Here is a 19,080-nt window from a genome sequence, read left to right as displayed (position 1 = left end):
AGAGGGTCTGCCCGCGGGCCTGCGGGTGCGTAGTCGGCTGTCCCTGCCCTCATCAGTATCCCAGAGCACCCACGAGGCGAAGTGTGCAGCCCCTGACCCATTCCGAGCAGTCTCCGCGGCTTTGCCAGTACCCTGCTCCGGGAATCTCTGCCGTCAGCTCCGTGTCCCACTGGGTGACTGCGCACAGGCGCTCTCCCTTCTCGAGGCCTCAGTTTCCCCATTCGTCCAAAGAGGACTGGACGGGGGCAGATTGGGTAGCTGGGCCCTCCACTAGTCAGGGAAGGACATCCTAGGCGTTCCTGCGCCCTGGACGGGACTTTTCCGTGGATCAGGTAGGTTTGTCACGTTAGGGTGAGTGTGGTGGCGCTAAGGAGGAATAAACGGAGGGATGGTGACCTGCTCAATCATCGCCCCCTGGACCAGAAGGGGATCGCTCCGCTCATTCTGACGCGCCTGTGCTTTCTCCCCACCGCAGAAGCCCGGCGCGACCCCCAGCGGTGCGCCCCGCCCCGGCGCCATGCACTGCGAAGTGGCCGAGGCGCACTCAGACAAGAGGCCAAAGGAGGCCCCCGGCGCTCCAGGTCCCGGCCGGGGGCCCGCTGGCCTCGGCCCGCACATGGCCTTCAGGGTCACCGTGAGCGGCGGGGGCTGCGGGGAGGGAGGTCCGCGTGACTTGCTGCCCCGGCCTCCCGCGCCACCGCGCTCCCACGACCTCCTCCGGCCCCGGAGTCCCCGAGACTACGGTCCGTCCAAGGCCTCCGCCGCTGCCGCCGGGAAGGGTAAGTATGGCCCCGCCGACGTGCCTGGCCACGGGCGTGGAGGGATTCGGGTAGTCTGATTCTACCGCAGGCCTTTGTAGGAATCTTCCCAAGCACTTGGTAGAACTTTCTCCAGAGTTCATCAGTTTTCTCTCAAGATGTCTGGGACTCGCTTGTCATTCTGAAATGGTGACTGTTTAGAAAGCACCTAATTTAAACTCAGTAAGCCTATCTGGCCGGGAGATGTGTGTTTAGAAAGCTCAGATTACATAATTTTGCTTCTGTATGTTTCTGATAAAAGTTGTGTGAAATTTGTCAAAACCTTATTATAAATTAGGATGAGTAGCAACTCGAGTATGTCTGTCTCTGAACCTGCTAACAGCATACTTTGAAGTATTCTAGTCTTCCGCAGTGACAAAAAACCAGAAGCCTTCAGCCAGGCCCCTCCCCTGTTGGGACCTCAGTTTCCCGATCTGTCAAGTAAGGAATTAACTATACCAGATGATTTCTGGATTCCTGGTGGAAAATTTTATGAATCTGTAGTCTAGCCTGAGTGAAGTCCTGACTTTAACAATGGCTGTTATGTACTTGATGCTTCAGCAGCAGTCTTTGGTCAAAAGTTAGTTTGTAATACCCTTCCTCTACCCAGTGAGGCTGGTGGGTATAAGGTGCAGGCTTCAGTATAATTAATGGGTCAAAGTCAGTGACCAGGCTGGATTCTCATGAACACGTTCTTCTCATTGCAGTTAATTATTATTGAGCCATTATTTATAAGTTTCACACTGACAGATAATTAACCAGAAATTGGGGAAATTGTTGAGGCACTATATCTTTCCCCTCATCTACATTTTTTCCCTGGGAAAAAGCAAAGCTTTTTTTTTTTTTTTTATTATTTCATTGTTTGGGACCTCTTGGTTCTATTTCTAGCTGATTCTTAAGAAGGACAAAAAGTTTGTTTAATGGCTCTATAGGCATCATTACTTTAGCATCAATTGGCAACTTAGAAATGGTAGGGTGGCTTACTTTTAGGGATGAGAGCTCCTTTAGGGTAAAGAAAAAAAACAAAAACAAACCACCTCTCTAATTCAAAGACTGGTAAAGTGAAATAAATATAAATACTTTTTGCTTTTTAATGAAAATACCTGACTTTGTAGGAGAGCACTATTTCTTGTCTGTTGTTTTAAATTCAGTCTCTTTTCCAAGAGATAGAAGTCATTTTTAAAGGATAGGGAGGAAAATGCTTTAGCATATTATTGTTGGAATACGCACATGAGGTTCCCTTTTACTAGGAAGAGAGGAGGGCTGTGCAGCAAGACATGAGTAATATTTGCAGCTCCGAGCTCCCTCACTTGCCCGCCTCCTGTAGACAATCCTCCCTTAAATAGATACCCTCTTGCAACATTTTGTGTTTGAAAAAAAAAATAGCTGTCAACTGAAGATCTCAGTTCTCTGCAGACCTAATAAATTGCTCTCCCAAACATAGCCTTTGTTCCAAGCCCTGGTTGGAGACCTTTCATGTGGATGCATTTGTTGTGTACAACTTTCTGATGTCCATTCTCCTAAACCCCAATTATTTTTATCCGCATGCCCCCAGTGTCTAAAATATGAGATCTCTAAATCAGGATTGTGTTTGGAAAGGGCAGAGGAGGGTAAAAGAATGGGAGAAATCACCTCTTTCTTTGTACCTTAAGATGGTTGTACTGATTAAGCTTTTTGTAAGAGGCTTCTGTTTTCTTCACAGCCTCCAATGAGGCTGGTGGGGGTCAGATTTGTCATACCCATTTAAAAGATGAGGAAACTGAGGCCTACTGGGTGGGGGTCTCTGGCCAGCCCATAGCTTATGGACCTAGGCCTGAAGAGGCTTCTGACTCGACTTCTGTCTTTCTAGGCAATTTTTTCCCCTGTAGTCAAGCTACACAGTGGTCTGAGAGAAAATCAGAGCTGGGCAACCTTCTCAAAGAGGCCATAAAAGAAACCTTCTTGCTGCCCTTGTTCCCACCTAGATACTCCCTAGACCTCATAACCCTTTGAATATTTGGTGTCTAGCTCCAAGTCTCAGGCTTACTGGAAACAGAAGACAAGAATACCAACTGAAAAATATTTATTGACCGTGCTGGAAATTGTAAGACCCTGCCACCTAGGATCCGTGGGACTTGGGGAAGTTATTTCCTTCTCTGAGCCTTAGTTTCTTCATTTGTAAATCTACCGTGAGACAGAAAGACTGAGGAGAGTATTAGTGATATAAGGTGTCAAAGGGCCACCTCAGTGCCTGGTTATTTTGGAGATGGCTCTTGTGATGTGTTTAATGTTCTCAACCGCTGGTTTTTCATTTGCACAAGAGGTAATAATGCTTCCTTCCCAAGGGAAAATGAAACAGTTGTAAGAATATAAACTGAAAAGGAAGAAGGATTCACGTTTATTAATTTGTGTAGGGCGCCGTTATGGTCAGCTCTATTTGAGACAAAGAGGGTAGGGCGAGGAGGGAGAAAGGTTTGATTTTTTAAATTGTTGACTCTCGCGACTGTTAACTGGTGTCCTAGCCAGAGGAAGCTGAGAGGGGCCAAGCGGCAGGTCTTCTGCGGCCAGTGCTTCCCCGGTGACCAGAGAGACGACAGTATTGCTTGGTTTGGAATCAGGTTTCAGATGCTCTGCCGTCTTGTTTCCCGGACAGACCCTTGGTGCAACGTCATGGACTAACACTGTCATCATTTACAATAAGAATCACGATCTGTTTATGGCAGAGTCCCGTTTATCCAGATTCCAAACAGCTGAAAAGGCCAAATTACCAGATGCTGCGCTTTTTCTTTCTTTTTATTAAACACCCAACACTCTGCTTGTGGAAGTTCTGACAAGGAAAGAAGGTAAACATCTGGACTTTATGGAGGCGGTCGGCTTTGTGGCGCTGGCTCCGCGAAGCTCGCTCTCTGTGCAGTTTTCAGCCTGTGTCCTCCACACGTTCTTTCATCAGCCTCATGCCAGCTGAGCCCTGCCTACCTTGTGGGCTGTTCTGAGAGGACAGATGTAAAAGCTCTTTGCAGTTTGTATCTGCAGGCAGATCCTGGCTCTTACTACTGTGATTCCAATTTTATAGATGAAGACATTCAGGTTCAAGGATGTGCTTAAGGCTACAGAGAGTAAGTGGCAGTTTCTAAGGCTTCCCATTCCACAACTAGTGCCTTCTATGTGTGTGTGTTGGTGGCTGAGAGCTGGCGTTCATGACGGCTTCCCAAGCGTTCCCAGAGAATTTAAACTATTTTTGCTGTTGGTATTTCTTCTGTCTCAAATCTTCGGAATTTGGTAACAAGTATCTGTGCCATTGTTAGAAAACTTCTTAGATTACCAAATGATTCTGTTTGATCAGAATTGCTGCTCTGAGACCAAACCAGATAATTCTCAACAACTCACTGGACCCTTTTCACAGTGTGCTGAGACTGGACACATCCTAGCAAATAAAAAGGCTGATGATCATGACCAATGTGGACCCTGCCGTTAGTAAACAGCCATCGTACTGTGGCTAAAAATTCCCAAAGTAGTCAATCGTGTAGCTTAAAGAAAAAGCATATGTATTTTTTCCTTTAAAAATGAAAACAAAGAAGCAATGCAGTTGTAGGTTGTGTGCAGGCGCACTAGGGACTGGAGGTGGAGAGTAAGACGTGACGGTTTTGGTTGGCATTACCTTGTAGAGTTTCTTCATTTGAATGAGAAGTCACTGTGATGTTCTGGGGAGGTTTTGGAGAGGCCAGCACATCCATAATAGAAAGGTATGAGTTATTTTGAAAGCATTTACCCCCTCCGGCTCTAGTGGGCAATTTGCTTGCATTTCATCCATTTTAAAGTGCTGGTCCTGTGATCCGGAAATAATCAGATCCAAATTTCTTCAGTGCTTGAGGTTTCAAATAAGGGGGAGAAAAACCTGCTGGCCAAATGTCAGGCTCAGTGAGACAAAGAGAAACATGTATGTGTGTGGGTACACAAATAAGATAGGAACATGTTGCGTCTACAGTCATAAGAATTATGTATCCGACAAATCTTTTATAGACATGTAGCGGAAATACAATTCCCAAAGATTCCCAAAGAATCTTGGGTGGCTAGAATTTCTCTTCCCTTTCTGCCTCCCAAGCTCTGTAGAAGCTGCTAAGACCTGGAGTGCAAAATGGAAAGGGAACCAGCACTTGAGATCATAACTTACTTACGCTTCCTTATTGCTGACTCGTTTACCTGTAGTGCTTGGCTGGGCTGAGGTCTCAGGACTGTCTTAGCTGTGGAATTATATCGATAGGCTGTGTTGCTCCACCTCTGATTAAAAAACATGTTTCTTTATACACCATGGTTTCCCTTCACACATCTCCTCCTTTAGGAAAAAACCAAAACTCACCCCATCTTTAAGTTCTTCATCTCCCTGCGTTATAGTTGCGTGAGAAGCTGAGTGAGGCAGCACACTTATTTTTACAGTGCGTTAAAATCCCATTACAGGCATAAGTGCACAATGAATCATTTAAAAAAATATATTCTTATGTTCTTTGTTCTGAATGTTGCATAATTATCGTCATTTTCCTCGGTTTTATTTTGTGGAGTTTGGCAAGCATCCTAGAAAAGGGGAGAAACTAAAGTTTGGAATGGGGTTTTCCATCCTTTTTTGGATAGGATTAGGAAAAAAAAAAACCAAACAAATAAATACCAACTTTATTTGTAAATGGACCAGTCACTAACTGGGACTTTTGCGTAGGGAAGATAATTTCCCTTCTTTCTCTCAAGTTTCCTAGAAAAGAATTCTCTGTTTTGAAGCTGAGACGGTAGTACTTCAACAACTTCACCTTATATCTATGATTATATTCAAAGTTAAATTAGAATGTGTGGTTTGGTAATTTTTTTTCCTAATACAGATTTTAGTTGCAATTAATTTGGACCTGGAGACTTGTGCTGTTTCTTCTTGTAGGGGGTAGTTTATTTTTGTGTTTAAAGAAACAAAGACATTCAGTTCAAGGGGGAGAAGAAATGAAACAAATTCTGCCCTGGGCTTTGAAAAATTCAACTGCAACATGCAGAAAGCCCAGCTGTGATACTAGGGCCAGGAAAAAAGAGCAAACTCCTGAAATGTTTGTGCTGCTCGCCTTCCCTGTGCTAATGATTCTAGCAGTTTAAAAACGGACTTCTTGTTTATCAACAGCCGCTGTCCGACTTAATAGTTTACAATGAAAAAAAAAAAATGCTTTCAGCATTAGAAGCAAAGTCCGGGACTGATAGCTGGGTTACTGAGTTAAGGGAAGCAGAAAAGAGTCGGGGTGGGGGGAGTTTTGTGGCTGCTTTGGTGTCCTACAGCCTTATAAGAAACTGAAAGAAAACAGAGGCCTGGGGTGGGATGGGGTGGAAAAAATACAACCCTGACCCAGTGGTCTTTTAGTTTAAAGTCACTTGAAGCATCTGTTTTCTTCTTTTCTCCGTCATCCCCTTAACTCTAAAGGGTTATTCCTTCAGAAGGTTTCTGGTGGGTCGAGGCGGATTGTGTTAGCATTACGAGCTGTGTTTTTAAAGTCAGCATTTGAGTCAGATGCACTGAGAGGAGCCTTCAGTCCGTTCACTGAATAATGCATTTCCTGTATGGCCTGAATTTTTTTGGTGGTTATGGTTAGCCCTGTCTAGAGCAAACACACACACCATTGTACAGACTCAATGCATGTGGGCCCAGCCCTTGGCTCTGAGCCTCGGTTTCCCCATCTGTAAAATGGGAAGCACTTGGTTGGGATGACCTATAGTCCCTTCCTGCTCCGTTGCTCCAGGGTTCCATGTGAACTTGGCTGGGGCAGTTGGGGAGGATATAGAGTACAGAAAAAGGTCTGGTTCTCGACTTGACCTCTTCTTGGAACTCTTGACTCCTAAAGCTGACCACAGAAGGAACCCGAAGAGGAAGAGATGCCAACTAACCTTTACTGAGCACCTACTCTGTGCCAGGTCAAGCAGTTCATAGCTGTCATTGCATTTAATAAAGCCCAGTAACCTTATGAGAAAAGGAGGCATTATTCTGAATTTACAGATCAGGGAAATGAGGCTTGGAAAAGTTGAGCAATTTGTGTAAACAGTGAGCTCCATATTTAATATGCAGTGACTCACTGTACAGAAAGTAGATAGTAGAGCCTGGGATTTGAACCCAGCTCTGTCTGACAGCAAAGCCGGTGCTTTCCCCCGAAGCAGGGGTCCTCAACCTCCGGGATCTAATACCTGATGATCTGAGGTGGAGCTGATGTAATAATGATAGAAATAATGTGCACAGTAAATGTAATGCGCTTGAATCATCACCAAACCACCCTGCATTTCTCCCGGTCTGTGGAAAAATCATGTTCCACAAGACAGGTCCCTGGTGCCAAAAAGGTCGGGGACCGCTACTCTAGAGCACAGGGCTCTCAACTACAGCTTTTAAAACCCATGCAGCAGCTAAGAGTCGCGGTGGCTCTAGCGTGTTTCTCCGAACCCTGGGGGACAGCAGTGGAAGGCCATAGGCAGGTCCAGACAACCAGTCCCTCAGGCAGACTGCAGTCTCAGCTCTCAGGCTGAGGTGTGACTTTAAGGGGAGACTCTGCCTCCACTGGGGCTCTCCCAGCTACTCTCTGCTGCAGAAATGGGGAAAGGACAGTGGCTCCCAGTTGTGACATGGGGGTCCTCAGGCAAGGAGCCTGAAACTGGAGGGCCCCTGGAAGCAGACCCCTCTCAGAAGCAGCATGCACACACCCCACTGGTTACTGCATGTTCAAGTCCCCATTTGAGCCTGTCATACAGTGGGAGCTCTGTTGCCCAGGCCCTGGCTGTGATCTCCCTTCTGCTGGTAATGAAGACTTCTATTTGAAGAGAATTCCTCATGATCCCACTACACTTGGTGTGTAGAATGCATGCTTCACTGGGCATGATGGCTGGAGATCTATTAACTAATTATTTCTTATTAAACGCCTGGTGGGATGAAGAAAGGCTTGTGGGGGAGAGCAAGTCAGGGATCAGAGTGAAGTAGAGTTTGTGGGAAATGGGTCTTTTGTGTCAAATGATGAATGAGTCAAATGCCCCTCTCTGGAAGGAAGAGGTCCCACTGCTGGCTTGAGTCTGTGGCCTTGCAAGGGGGTGTGTATGTGTTTGTGAGAATGTATGTGAACGTGGACATTCTCAAGGGGTCCTATTTTTTCTGAAGTGGAAATTGTAGGCGGCTGTAGGCTTGCCCAAAGCTCCTTTGCCTTTAGATGTCGACCCTGGGTCTGAAAGCAAGAGCCGGAAGGGGTGTCAAGAATGGCCTGGTTGCCTTGTGGCTCAGCCTCTTCCTATTTATGTCCTTTTTAGCAACCGGATTACTCTCTTAAATGTTGTTGCTTTTGTTTTTAAGTAACAGGTTTGATGGCAAAGCTTTAGCAAGAAACCAGGGAGTATTATAAACTCGGCTTTAAAAACACAGATCCCATTTGCTGTTTTAAGCTCTCCGGAGGGCTGGAGATTGGGTTTATTTTGGAACGTTGTTGGACTATATGAATTACTTCTCTGAGGCTTGGGTATTTAATACCTAATAGAAGTTTGTGTAAGAGTTGATGATGTATTTTGCCGACTTTCCAACCCTGTAAATAAATTACACGTGCCGGCAGAGGCTGCCAGGATCCACTGTGTCAATTGAAGCTTAATTTTTATCCCAAACCACTTAATACTTTTGTCCTAGCGAGTAGAGAAAGTTCCCGGGGTTTTGCCCAGCAGCGGGCCCGTTCCAAGACATAGACGGCTTCACCAGCCTGTGAATAGGGCTCTGTGGATTCACCGATCTTGACACAGTTTTCAGTGGTTAAGTAGCTTCAACCCTCTCAAGTCCAACCCTCCAGGCAGAGAATGATAATATAATTTTAAGTGTATCGTAAAAATGAAACCCAATCGCTTCCACTCCCCAAACCTGTCTCGCTCTCCTTCTCTCTGGAGAAAACGGCCGTAATTGTGTGTTTAATCTCAAGACCGCCCGTGCGTTTTATCTTATTTGAGTGCAAAGCCCAGGTAATAACGTTGGCATTTCCAACGCGAAACAAAATAGGGTTTCTAATTTGGAGACACTATTAAATATTTCATGCTTCAACCAAACTCAATTCTTTTTTCCTATAATAAGTTTAAATATTAATTCTCTGGAATGTCAGATGCCTAAAGCTAGGCATTTAGTGATCTGCAGTTTCAAGTATCTCGAAGAAGGTTTATGAAACAGGATATTTCACTGGGAGGGATGAGTAGTGTGTTTCAGAGATATCTGAATTCAAGGCAGCGTCTTCTGATTTACTTTTTAAAGGGAAAAGGTCATAAAATAAGTTGCTTTATGTGCTGAAGGATTAAGTGGCTTAGGCTGAAATAACAGCAGAGACTTTACTGTTTTTCCCCCGTTATATTTTAACAATGCTTTTTGGGGGGAGGGGGTGGGTCATTTTCCCGCCTGCTTGTCTCCTCCCCCTCCCAACCAGATGGCTTTAATTCTAACCAAATCCCACGCTGAGGCCAAATGATTGATCAAACAGTCATTTGTACTTACGTAGCTCTCTTTGTGAGAATGTCTCTGCATTGGGGCTTTTGGCTGGGCTCAGCTCATCTTTGGGACTTCAGATGGTTGATTTCTAGCCTGGAGAGGTGGAGGTATAGGCGTGGGTGGAGGGCAAAATTCCCAGACCTTCAATCCCCAAAGAGTTCCTTGCTTAAAGCCTTCTTGTTACTTCCCATCCCTGACAGCAGGGTATCCCAGGTTTTCTAAACATAAGGACAAAAATCCATCCCCTATGATAGGTGTTATTTTTTATCTACTGGTGGAAAAGATAGCTGGTGGTTACTAGTTTTAAGGGCTGTTTTAAAGAGATTCGTATTTTCTCAACCACTCACATATCTGTAGTGATATCGGTTTGTTCTAGAGATAGTCTTTGGCACACGCTTTCAAGCTCTCCCCTGAAATCATATCTTGGCTTGTAGATTAAGTAAGTAAGTGAAGTCGCTCAGTCGTGTCTGACTCTTTGCGACCCCATGGACTGCAGACTACCAGGCTCCTCAGTCCATGGAATTTTCCAGGCAAGAGTGCTGGAGTGGGGTGCCATTGCCTTCTCCGTGGCTTATAGATTAGCAGCTAGTTGACTGAGGGAAAAATCTGAGCACCTTGGTCTGGTGTCCAAAGCCTTCCGGCCAATCCAGTTCCATCTCTTCCTTTTTTTTTTTTTAAAGGAAATGAATTTATTTATTTTTAAATTGATTCATTTGGCTGCATCGGGTCTTTGTTGCTTCGTTGCATCAGTGGAATCTTTCGTTGTGGCACTCAGACTCTCTAGTTGTGGTCTGTGAGCTCAGTAGTTGTAATACTCATGCTTAGTTGCTCTGAGGCTTGTGGGACCTCAGTTCCCTGACCAGGAATTGAACTTGCATCGGAAGGCGGATTCTTAACCACCAGACCACCAGGAAAGTTTACCATCTTTTCCTAAAGTCTTATTTGCTTGTCCTTCAGCAGCATCAGACTTTTCCTTATGAAGCTTTGAACCTGGAATTTTCTCTTTATGTGTCCTTCCGTCCTTAAACACTGTGAGCTTATTTTTATTCATTTGTGTGCCTCTTTAAGTCATTTTTAGAATATAAAATAGTTAATATTCAAATATCTGTCTTTATAGCCTTATGTCTAGCACCTTGTCTCACAAAATATGTATCTGAGAAGGATATAAGGTGCTGGTTGGGGCTGTAATGTGGAACCAGACCACTAGGTTTGAACTCTGGTTCTAGGTACCAACTTGGGGATCTTGGGCAAGTTATTAAGCTCTTTGGGCCTCAATATTCTTATTTGTAAAATGGGAATAGTAGTTGTAATGGTCTCAAAAGATTTTTATGTGGATGAAATGAGTTACTTGTATATGTATAAGTGCTTAAATACAGAGACTGGCACATGGTCAGATGCTCAATTAACTTTGGAATTATTATTGTTATTGCTGTTATGCAAACGTTTGATAAACTGAATCTCTTGGAAGGGCCTTCCTTTCCTTCCTTTCCACTGGTCTGACTCCTACTTAATCTTAAGACCCAGCTCAGATGCCGCCTCTTTCTGGAAGCCCTCCTGTTCTCCCACAGCCTGGTGATGCTAGGCCTCTGGCACCCACAACCCTTCTCCTTCCTTCATCTGTAGCACAGGACATGTCCTGTGGCAGTTTTCCATTTGCTTACTGTGTCCCTGAGGGCAGGGCAGAGTCTCATTATTCCTGCACCGCTGTGCCCAGCACAGGGCCTGGGCCAAAGTGGGTGTCAAGGAGGTTTGGGGATGGAGTCCAGCCCAGTCTCTGCCCTCAAGGAGCCTGTCACCGTGAAAGGAGAAGTTTGATGTCTTTGTTTCTCCTGCAGGGTTGAACGTATAGTAAGCTCTCGGCACATGCGAGACTCCAGTAGGTGCGCAAGGAGTTCTCCCATGCAGAAACAGCCTGTTTTCTTTCCGCACTGTCTTGGGGCTTTTCACCGTGAGGTCTGCCCCGCTCTTCTGGGTCACATTCTTTGGGCGAGTCTTCTCTGTCTGGGCCTCCCTTTCCTCTCCTTTCTGGGAGGAGTTGGCTTCCATAATCACAGACCCTTCTAGGCTGTGGCCAGGCAGAGTGGTGTCAGGCGGAAGAGTAAGGGGCCAAATGCTGTCCTGGAGTGACTGGCCTGGATTGTAGGCACTCTCTGCCACATACTTGCCCTCCCTTCTAGGCAGAGCCCCAGGTGCTTTCAAGATTGTCTCATCCTGTGGTTTAAAGACCAGTTATTGGTGGTTGCAACACATCTGACTCAGTTTTCTCTAAGATGAAGAAGAACCTTGGAAATGAGAACCAGGAGCCAGCTCTCAGTTGCCCTGCTGAGGTGGAGATGGCTGAATACACCCTGATCCCCACTCCAGGACAGGTTTAGATGGACCCCAGGGATTGTGTTGGCTTCCTGGCTCCTCTCTGGGTACTGTTGTTGTTTGAGCTTGTAAATTGTAGAGCTCTGCCCAAATCATTATTATTCATTCCATTCCGCTATGAACAGATGGAAAGACTAAGGTTCAGAGAAGTCATATGACTTGCGCAAAGGTGGCCACATGGCTTTTGGAGTCAGAGCTGAGTTCAGACCTCAACTATACCATTTGCTGGACCTTGGGCAAGTTCACTGGACTCTGAGCCCCCGTTTTCTTCATTTGTAAAATGGAGATAAAGTCTGTCTCATAGAGTTGATGAGGGGACTAAGGTGAGGATTAAGTGATGAGTCTGTAGAGCACCTAGCTCAGGGGCTGGCACATAGTAGGTATGTGACAAAGGTGAGCTGTTATTACTGCTCTTACTGAGTCGCAGAGCTGGGCTAGGTCCCCAAGCCTGATTTGGTCTGATGGTGTTTCTCCTCTATGTCTCAGTACCCCACCCCCTTATTTCGGTGTTTTGTTCTTTCTTTCTTTTTTTAAATATTTTATTCATTTACTTATTTGGCTGTGCTGAGTCTTAGTTGCAGGATCTAGTTCCCTGACCAGGGATTGAAACCAGGGCCCCTGTGTTGGGAGCTTGGAGTGTTAGCCTAGTCACTGAACTGCCAAGGAAGTCCTGATTTTGTTCTTTCTTTATTTATTTGGAAAAATTAAAGAACAAGGACTTCAGGGTTTCAGAGACTGAGGTCCTAATCTCAGCGCTGGAGTTCACAAATCTGACTGGCTGGGATCTTGACTTCACTTAGGGTTGGAGGAAGGTTAGGAGCTGTCTACCTCCCTTGCCCAGGTGGGCGTGGGCTGCATCAGCACAATTATCTGACAAGTCCCGGCCCTGGGGTCAGTCCAGGACATTCATTCAAGCTGCAGTGGCTCTGGTGTCTGGCAGGAGTGGGTATTTCTGGGGGTGGGTCAGGAGGTACAGACCCTCTCCCCTTGTCCCTGGTTAGTTGGGTTGGGAGTTGCCTTCAAAACTCTAATATCCAGCTGAATTCCCTTGCTTCTACCTCCTACCCTTAAGATGGTGCTCCTGTTCTTCTCCCGCATCCCCACGCCAGTGGGGCTCTTCAGCCCTGGGGAGGCTTCAATTTGTTGGGCCCTGCTTGAGCAGATATTCTGTGAAGCCACTTACTCCTTGCGAGGTATCATCACCCCCATTTTACAGATGAGAAAAACTAAGGCTGAATGACCCGCCCAAAATTCTAGAGCTGTTGAGGGGTAGCTGCAGGCCTGACTCGAAGACCCCGCCCTTTCTCACACCTTGCCTCCTCTCTGGACCTTCCCCCAGCTCCTCTAAACTCGAATGCCTTGGGTCTAATCTTCCCCATTCATCACGGTTCAGAAACTGCCTCCTCCAGCCAGAATTACTGTTTCTCTCCTTCATCTTCTGCTGCCTTTGTCACTTTTCTCCCATTGAATAGTCAGCTTTTATGGATGCTTCTTCCCCAACGAGACTGTGAGCTCTGTGGAACAGGGTCTGTAATAACTGTATCTCCGACTTGCCGGAAGAGTGTGGACGAGAGAAGAGAATGAATGCAGGTCCCCAGAGGAATTAATCTGTCCTTCTGCAGTCAACATGTGGCTTCCTGGGCAATTCCCCAAGCAGATTTTCAGGACAGCAACCCAGAGTGGCTCTGTATGTCTGAGCCTTGGACAGTGATCTCTGCCTGGCCAATTGTCAGGAGCACAGGGAATGAAGTATTGGCTTTATCCAGGTGGCTTGATGGCAAAGAATCTGCCTGCCAGTGCAGGAGACGGAGGAGATGTGGGTCTGATCCCTGGGTTTGGAAGATCCCCTGGAGGAGGGCATGGCAACCCACTCCAGTATTCTCCATTGGAGAATCCCATGGACAGAGGAGCCTGGTGGGCTACAGTCCATGGGGGTCACAAGGAGTTGGATACGATTGAGCGCCCACACGCGTGGGAAAGTATCCTGAAAACAGATGGGCTGTGATCTGGGTTTGGTTGTTGCTTTGTCTGTTCATCAGTATATTGAATGGCTACTATGTCCCAGGTATTGATTGGGCCCTGGGACACCATCGTGGTCTAACACACAGAGGCCTTACCTGCACTGAGCTCGAAGTCAGCAGGGCAAGACGACAGTGTGTGTAGCTTCCCTCCCAGCCTGGCCAGGTCTCCAGTCCTCATCTGTGTGACTTCACCAACTCATCACCTGGCTCACTGTCCTCAGCAGACTAGCAGACTTCTGAGCTCCAGACAGTCTGAGACCTGTGACCTCGGATGATCTCACAGAACCTTGGTTTGCCAGCTTATAAGATGGAAATATTTGCTAGCTAGCTCCCCTTGCAAGCCTAGTGTGAGAATCTGAGGACGGGCGGGAACATGGGTGTGCAGAGCAGCCTTCTGCTCTGGACACTGGTGGTGGAGCCACACGGGTTACCCAGTCCTGGGGTTGGGGACGCCTTTGCTAGCTCTTTTCCTGTACCTGTTGCTAGTCCCTGCTTGCATAGGCTTTTGTCTTGGAGGGAATACCCTCTCTCCTTATCTCTGGCGATAAAAAAGGCCAGAGTTTACCTTTTGCAACCCCTTCAGAGTCTCTCCTCTCCCAGACCCACACCCTTCCCTTCTCACTCATCCCAGTCTTTTATTCTCTCAATGATTCTGGCTGCTTTGTACCCAGAATACAACAGAGCTGTTGGCCAGGGAGCTATGGAGACGAGTAGGTTCCCATTGTGTGATATCGGCCAGGTTGGTGCAGGCTAGGGGGCGGCTGGGGACCTTCCTTCTCTTCCTCCTCCTCATTTTCAGTATCCTGCCGTGATCATCTTTTGCGTGCTACAAGACGTTGGGTCATCTCTCTTCTTTAAAATGCATCATCTCTGTAATCTTATAATTATCCTGTATGTAAGCGTTCTTATGGAAGAATTTATGGCTATTTAAATTAATTTACAATTAAATAAAAGAGACGACTGGCAGCATTTCAGTGCTCAATGGCTTTCACTTTCCCTGTGGCTAGTGGCCACCACGTGTGCGTGCTGCGTGCTTAGTCGTTCAGTCGAGTCCGACCCTTTGTGACCCCATGCACTGTAGCCCACCAGGCTCCTCTGTCCATGGACTTCTCCAGGCAGGAATACTAGGGTGGGTTGCCATGACCTCCTCCAGGGGATCTTCCCCACCCAGGAATCAAACCCTCATCTCTTGTGTCTCCTTCATTGGCAGGCAGGTTCTTTACCACTATTGCCACCTGGGAAGCCCAGTGGCTACCATATTGGACAGCAAATATAGAACATTTCCATCACCAGCGAAAGTTCGGTTGGACAGTGCTAGTCTAGAGTATCTTTCTTTAATTTATTCATTTGTTCAGCAAACATTTCCTAGAACCCTACCATATGCTAGGTTCTCTGTTAGACTCTGGAGAAGTGGGTATAACCCAAGCTTGGCGTCAGTTTTGGGAGCATCCAGTCAAGAGGACAGGCAGATGAACATGACATCTTGGAGGTGGGGCCAGCATGTTGGTTACCAGGCCTGGCTCCTACTGAGGATGCAGATGTGAATCCTAGAGTTTGCTGGCTCTCAGAGAGCTCACAGGCTAGCACGGACAAGAGAGAGATCAGAGCAGCCTTCCTGGAAAAGTAGCGTTTGAATGGCCCAGCTGTAGTGGGTATGTTCTGCTGATTCCCCAGGAATCAGTCCAGAGGGCAGATGGTTCATGCAAGTACACCTCTGAAGCTGGAATCATGCACATGGCCCCCTGACGGCATCTTGCATAGATGTTTAGATGGGAATCACTCCTGTTGTTGTTCAGTAGCCCAGTCGTGTCTGACCCTTTTCAACCCCATGGACTGCAGCACCCCAGGCCTTTCTGTCTCTCACCATCTCCTGAAGTTTGCCCAATTTCATGTCCATTGCATCGGTGATGCCATCTAGCCATCTCATCCTCTGATGACCAGTCCCTTCTGCTTCTGCCCTTAATCTTTCCCAGCATCAGGGATTTTTTTTCAATGAGTCAGCTGTTTGCATCAGATGACCAAAATACTGGAGTTTCAGCTTCAGCATCAGTCCTCCCAGTGAGTGTTCAGGATTGATTTCCCTTAAGATTGACTGGTTTGATCTTGCTGTCCAAGGGACTCTCAGGAGTCTTCTCCAGCACCACAGTTCTAGAGCATTAATTCTTTGGCACTCCACCTTTTTTTTTTAACAGTCCAGCTCTCATTGAATTCCAGCCAATTAACTTGATCTTACTCCTCATCCTTCTTTGGGAAGTGGCTGAAGTGGTAAAGATACAGATATAGCTTTAAAGATACCTTTTAAAGGTAATTTAATAATTTTAATTTTTCTCATGTCAGAAGTATATACTTATTGTAGAAAATTTGGAAATAATAAGATGTGTGCATACATGCTCAGTCACTCAGTTGGATCTGACTCTTTATGATCCCATGGACTGTAGCTTGCCAGGCTCCTCTGAATACTGGAGGGGGTTGCTGTTGCCTACACCAGGGGATCTTCCCCCACCCAGGGATTGAACCCCAGTCTCCTCTGTCTCTTGCATTGGCAGGTAGATTCTTTACCACTGGACCACCATAAAAAACATTATTTAATTTTTTAAAGATTTTTTTTTTAGTGGCCCATTTAAAAATCTTTATTAAATTTGGTAAAATATTGCTTCCCTTTTATGTTCTGTTATTTTTGGCTGGGAGGCATGTAGGAGCTTAGCTCCCAGACCAGGGATCAAGCCTGCACCCCTGCATTGGAAGCATGAAGTCTTAACCACTGGGCTGCCGGGGAGGTCCCTAAAAACATTTAAAGATGAAAATAATCCCACCCTGGGCGGTGATCACCATTTATGTTTTAGTATATTTCTTTTCAGTCTTTTTTCTATACTTATCTCTATATTAATATTTTTATTATCATTGGTATCATTCTGAATATAAAGTCTTATGTACTTATTTTTAAACTTAACATTCTATTAGTAACATAATAAAACTTTCCCATGGTGTTAAAATTCTTTGTAAACATTCAAAAATGTATTGTATTTTATTACAGTTTTAAAATTATTTTGAATTGGCAGAACATGAAAATAGTTTAAAACTCAGAAGACCCAAAAAGGGTTCTTAGGAAAAGCCTTCCTCTTTTCCCCCCACCCCCAGTTCCCTTTGCTGGAAACAACTAGTAATACCCCCTACCCTCCCCCATTTTTGTTTAGCCTCTCAGAGATAGTTGATGTGGGTACAAACAAATACATATATATATGTATATTACTTGCATGTGCGTGATGCTTAGAATTTTTCACCTTTTTCCTTAGTATAGATAATGCTGCAGTTACTATTTTTATGCTTTAATCTTCATTTACATCTCTGATTGTTTTCTTAGGATAGATTCCCAGATTGAAAATGACTGGGTCAAAGGCTAGTAATATTTGACCCACATATTACCAAATAGCTCTTTTGAAGGTGCATGAATTTTCACAGCTGTGTGCAGTGTCTTGGAGAACTTACTTCCCTTTATCTTCACCATTGTTTTGGAAGTAATCTCCAAATTGAAAGGTGGAAGTGACATCTGGTTATAGCTTTATTTACATTTATTTGATTGTTGGCGTAGTGGAATATATACTGTGTATTGATTTACAGTCCATAGCTCCTCTTTTGCAAGTTGTTGCAACTATGTTGGGGTCTAAATATTTTATTTGTAAAATTTAAAACCTTACATATTTTAAAGTGCTCAATAAATTAGCTCAATAAGTTAATATTTTCTTCATATTTGTTGCTAATATTTTTATGAGCCTGCTGTTTAGGCAAGTGTTTTTAATGATGATTTTGAAACAAAAATTTTATAGTCCTAATTCCAAGATTTTCCTTTATTTCCTTCATTGCTTTTCTTATTACTGTCTTGGGGAGGTTGTTTTATTAACAACCTGAAAATGAATTTTTATTTTCAGCAAAATAATCCTAACATAGTTTTTAAACCATCTAATACTCTCAGACTCCACAGGGAGTCAGTCCCTTGCCTTCCTTGTTGCATTGCTGAAAGGCAGCTGCCTTCCTCCAGAGCTGCGGGGATGGCCACCTCCAGGGGGCACCACTCACCCCTGTCTACATGGACAGTGCTCCCTGAGCTTGCACCACAGGGGCCCTGACTTCAACTTACTTAGTTTTCATTTTCTAGTATTTTCTTCCATTTGTCTCGGTTGCAAAAATAAAAACAATATAGTAGCTAAACATGGCGCTTATTACCATGGTCCAGTGACGCTCTGAGCGCATTACAAGCATTATTCCTTTGACTCTCCCAACAACCCTGTGAAGGAGTTACTGCTGTTACCGGACTTGCAGATGAAGAAGCAGATCTGGAGAAGGGAGTGATTTGTTCAGGGTTACATAACAGTGAGAGGTGCAGCCTTAACTGGTGTGCTCTATTTAGCCTTTAAGTGAGACTTAGCCTGCTATTTCTTCCTTTTTTTTTTTTTTTTTTTTACTGGTAATGATATTCCCACTAAATTCAGACTCCACTGAGACTTTGGCTCAAATTAGAGGCTCACCAACTTCACTTTTTTTCCCTAGTTTTTTTTTTGTCAGGGCTCCCTGTCCATCCCCAACTCCCGGAGTTCACTCAGACTCACATCCATCAAGTCAGTGATACCATCCAGCCATCTCATCCTCTGTCGTCCCCTTCTCCTCCTGCCCCCAATCCCTCTCAGCATCAGAGTCTTTTCCAATGAGTCAACTCTTTGCATGAGGTGGCCAAAGTACTAGAGTTTTTTTTGTATTGGGGGTAGCCAATTAACAATGTTGTGATAGTTTCAGATGAACGGTGAAAGGACTCAGCCACACATAGAAAAATATCCTTTTTCCCCTGAACTCCCCTCCCATCCAAGCTGCCACACATCACTGAGCAGAGTTCCATGTGCTCTGTGGAGGTCCTTGGCCTATCCATTTTAAACACAGCAGTGTGTACATGTCCATCCCCAAATTCCCCAACTATCCCTTATGGTGTCCCTTCCCTCCCCCACCAACCATACATTTGTTCTTCAAGTCTGTGAATTTCTTTCTGTTCTGTAAGTAAGTTCATTTGTATCATTTCTTTTTAGATTCCACATATGAAGGATGTCATACCCTCTTTCTGCTTCTCGGTCTGACTTACTTCACTCAGTATGAGAATCTCTAGGCCCATCCATGGTGCTGCAAGTGGCATTATTTCATTCTTGTTAATGACCGAGTCCCATTCCATTGTATATGTGCATCACACCTTTATCCATTCCTCTGTCAGTGGACACCTAGGTTGGTTCTGTACGATGTGAGAGCTGGACCATAAAGAAGGGTGAGTGCTGAAGAACTGATTCTTTCAAATTGTGGTGCTGGAGAAGACTTCTGAGAGTCCCTTGAACTGCAAGGAGATCAAACCAGTCAGTCCCAAAGGAAATCAGCC

General features: G+C 45.3%; 1 protein-coding gene across 1 annotated transcript in view; it reads left to right on the top strand.

Moving 5' to 3' along the window:
- The first annotated feature begins 485 nt into the window (after window positions 1–485).
- The window catches only part of GLIS1 (GLIS family zinc finger 1), a 246,567-nt gene continuing 227,972 nt past the window's right edge, over window positions 486–19,080 (top strand). The window contains exon 1 of the mRNA XM_027970436.2: window positions 486–779. Coding sequence (XP_027826237.2) covers window positions 518–779 — 262 coding nt within the window. The 5' untranslated portion in view covers window positions 486–517. The remainder of the gene's footprint in view (window positions 780–19,080) is intronic.

Source organism: Ovis aries, chromosome 1, assembly GCF_016772045.2.
Source record: "Ovis aries strain OAR_USU_Benz2616 breed Rambouillet chromosome 1, ARS-UI_Ramb_v3.0, whole genome shotgun sequence".
Taxonomy (NCBI): domain Eukaryota; kingdom Metazoa; phylum Chordata; class Mammalia; order Artiodactyla; family Bovidae; genus Ovis; species Ovis aries.
This window is presented reverse-complemented; position numbering and strand designations above follow the sequence as displayed.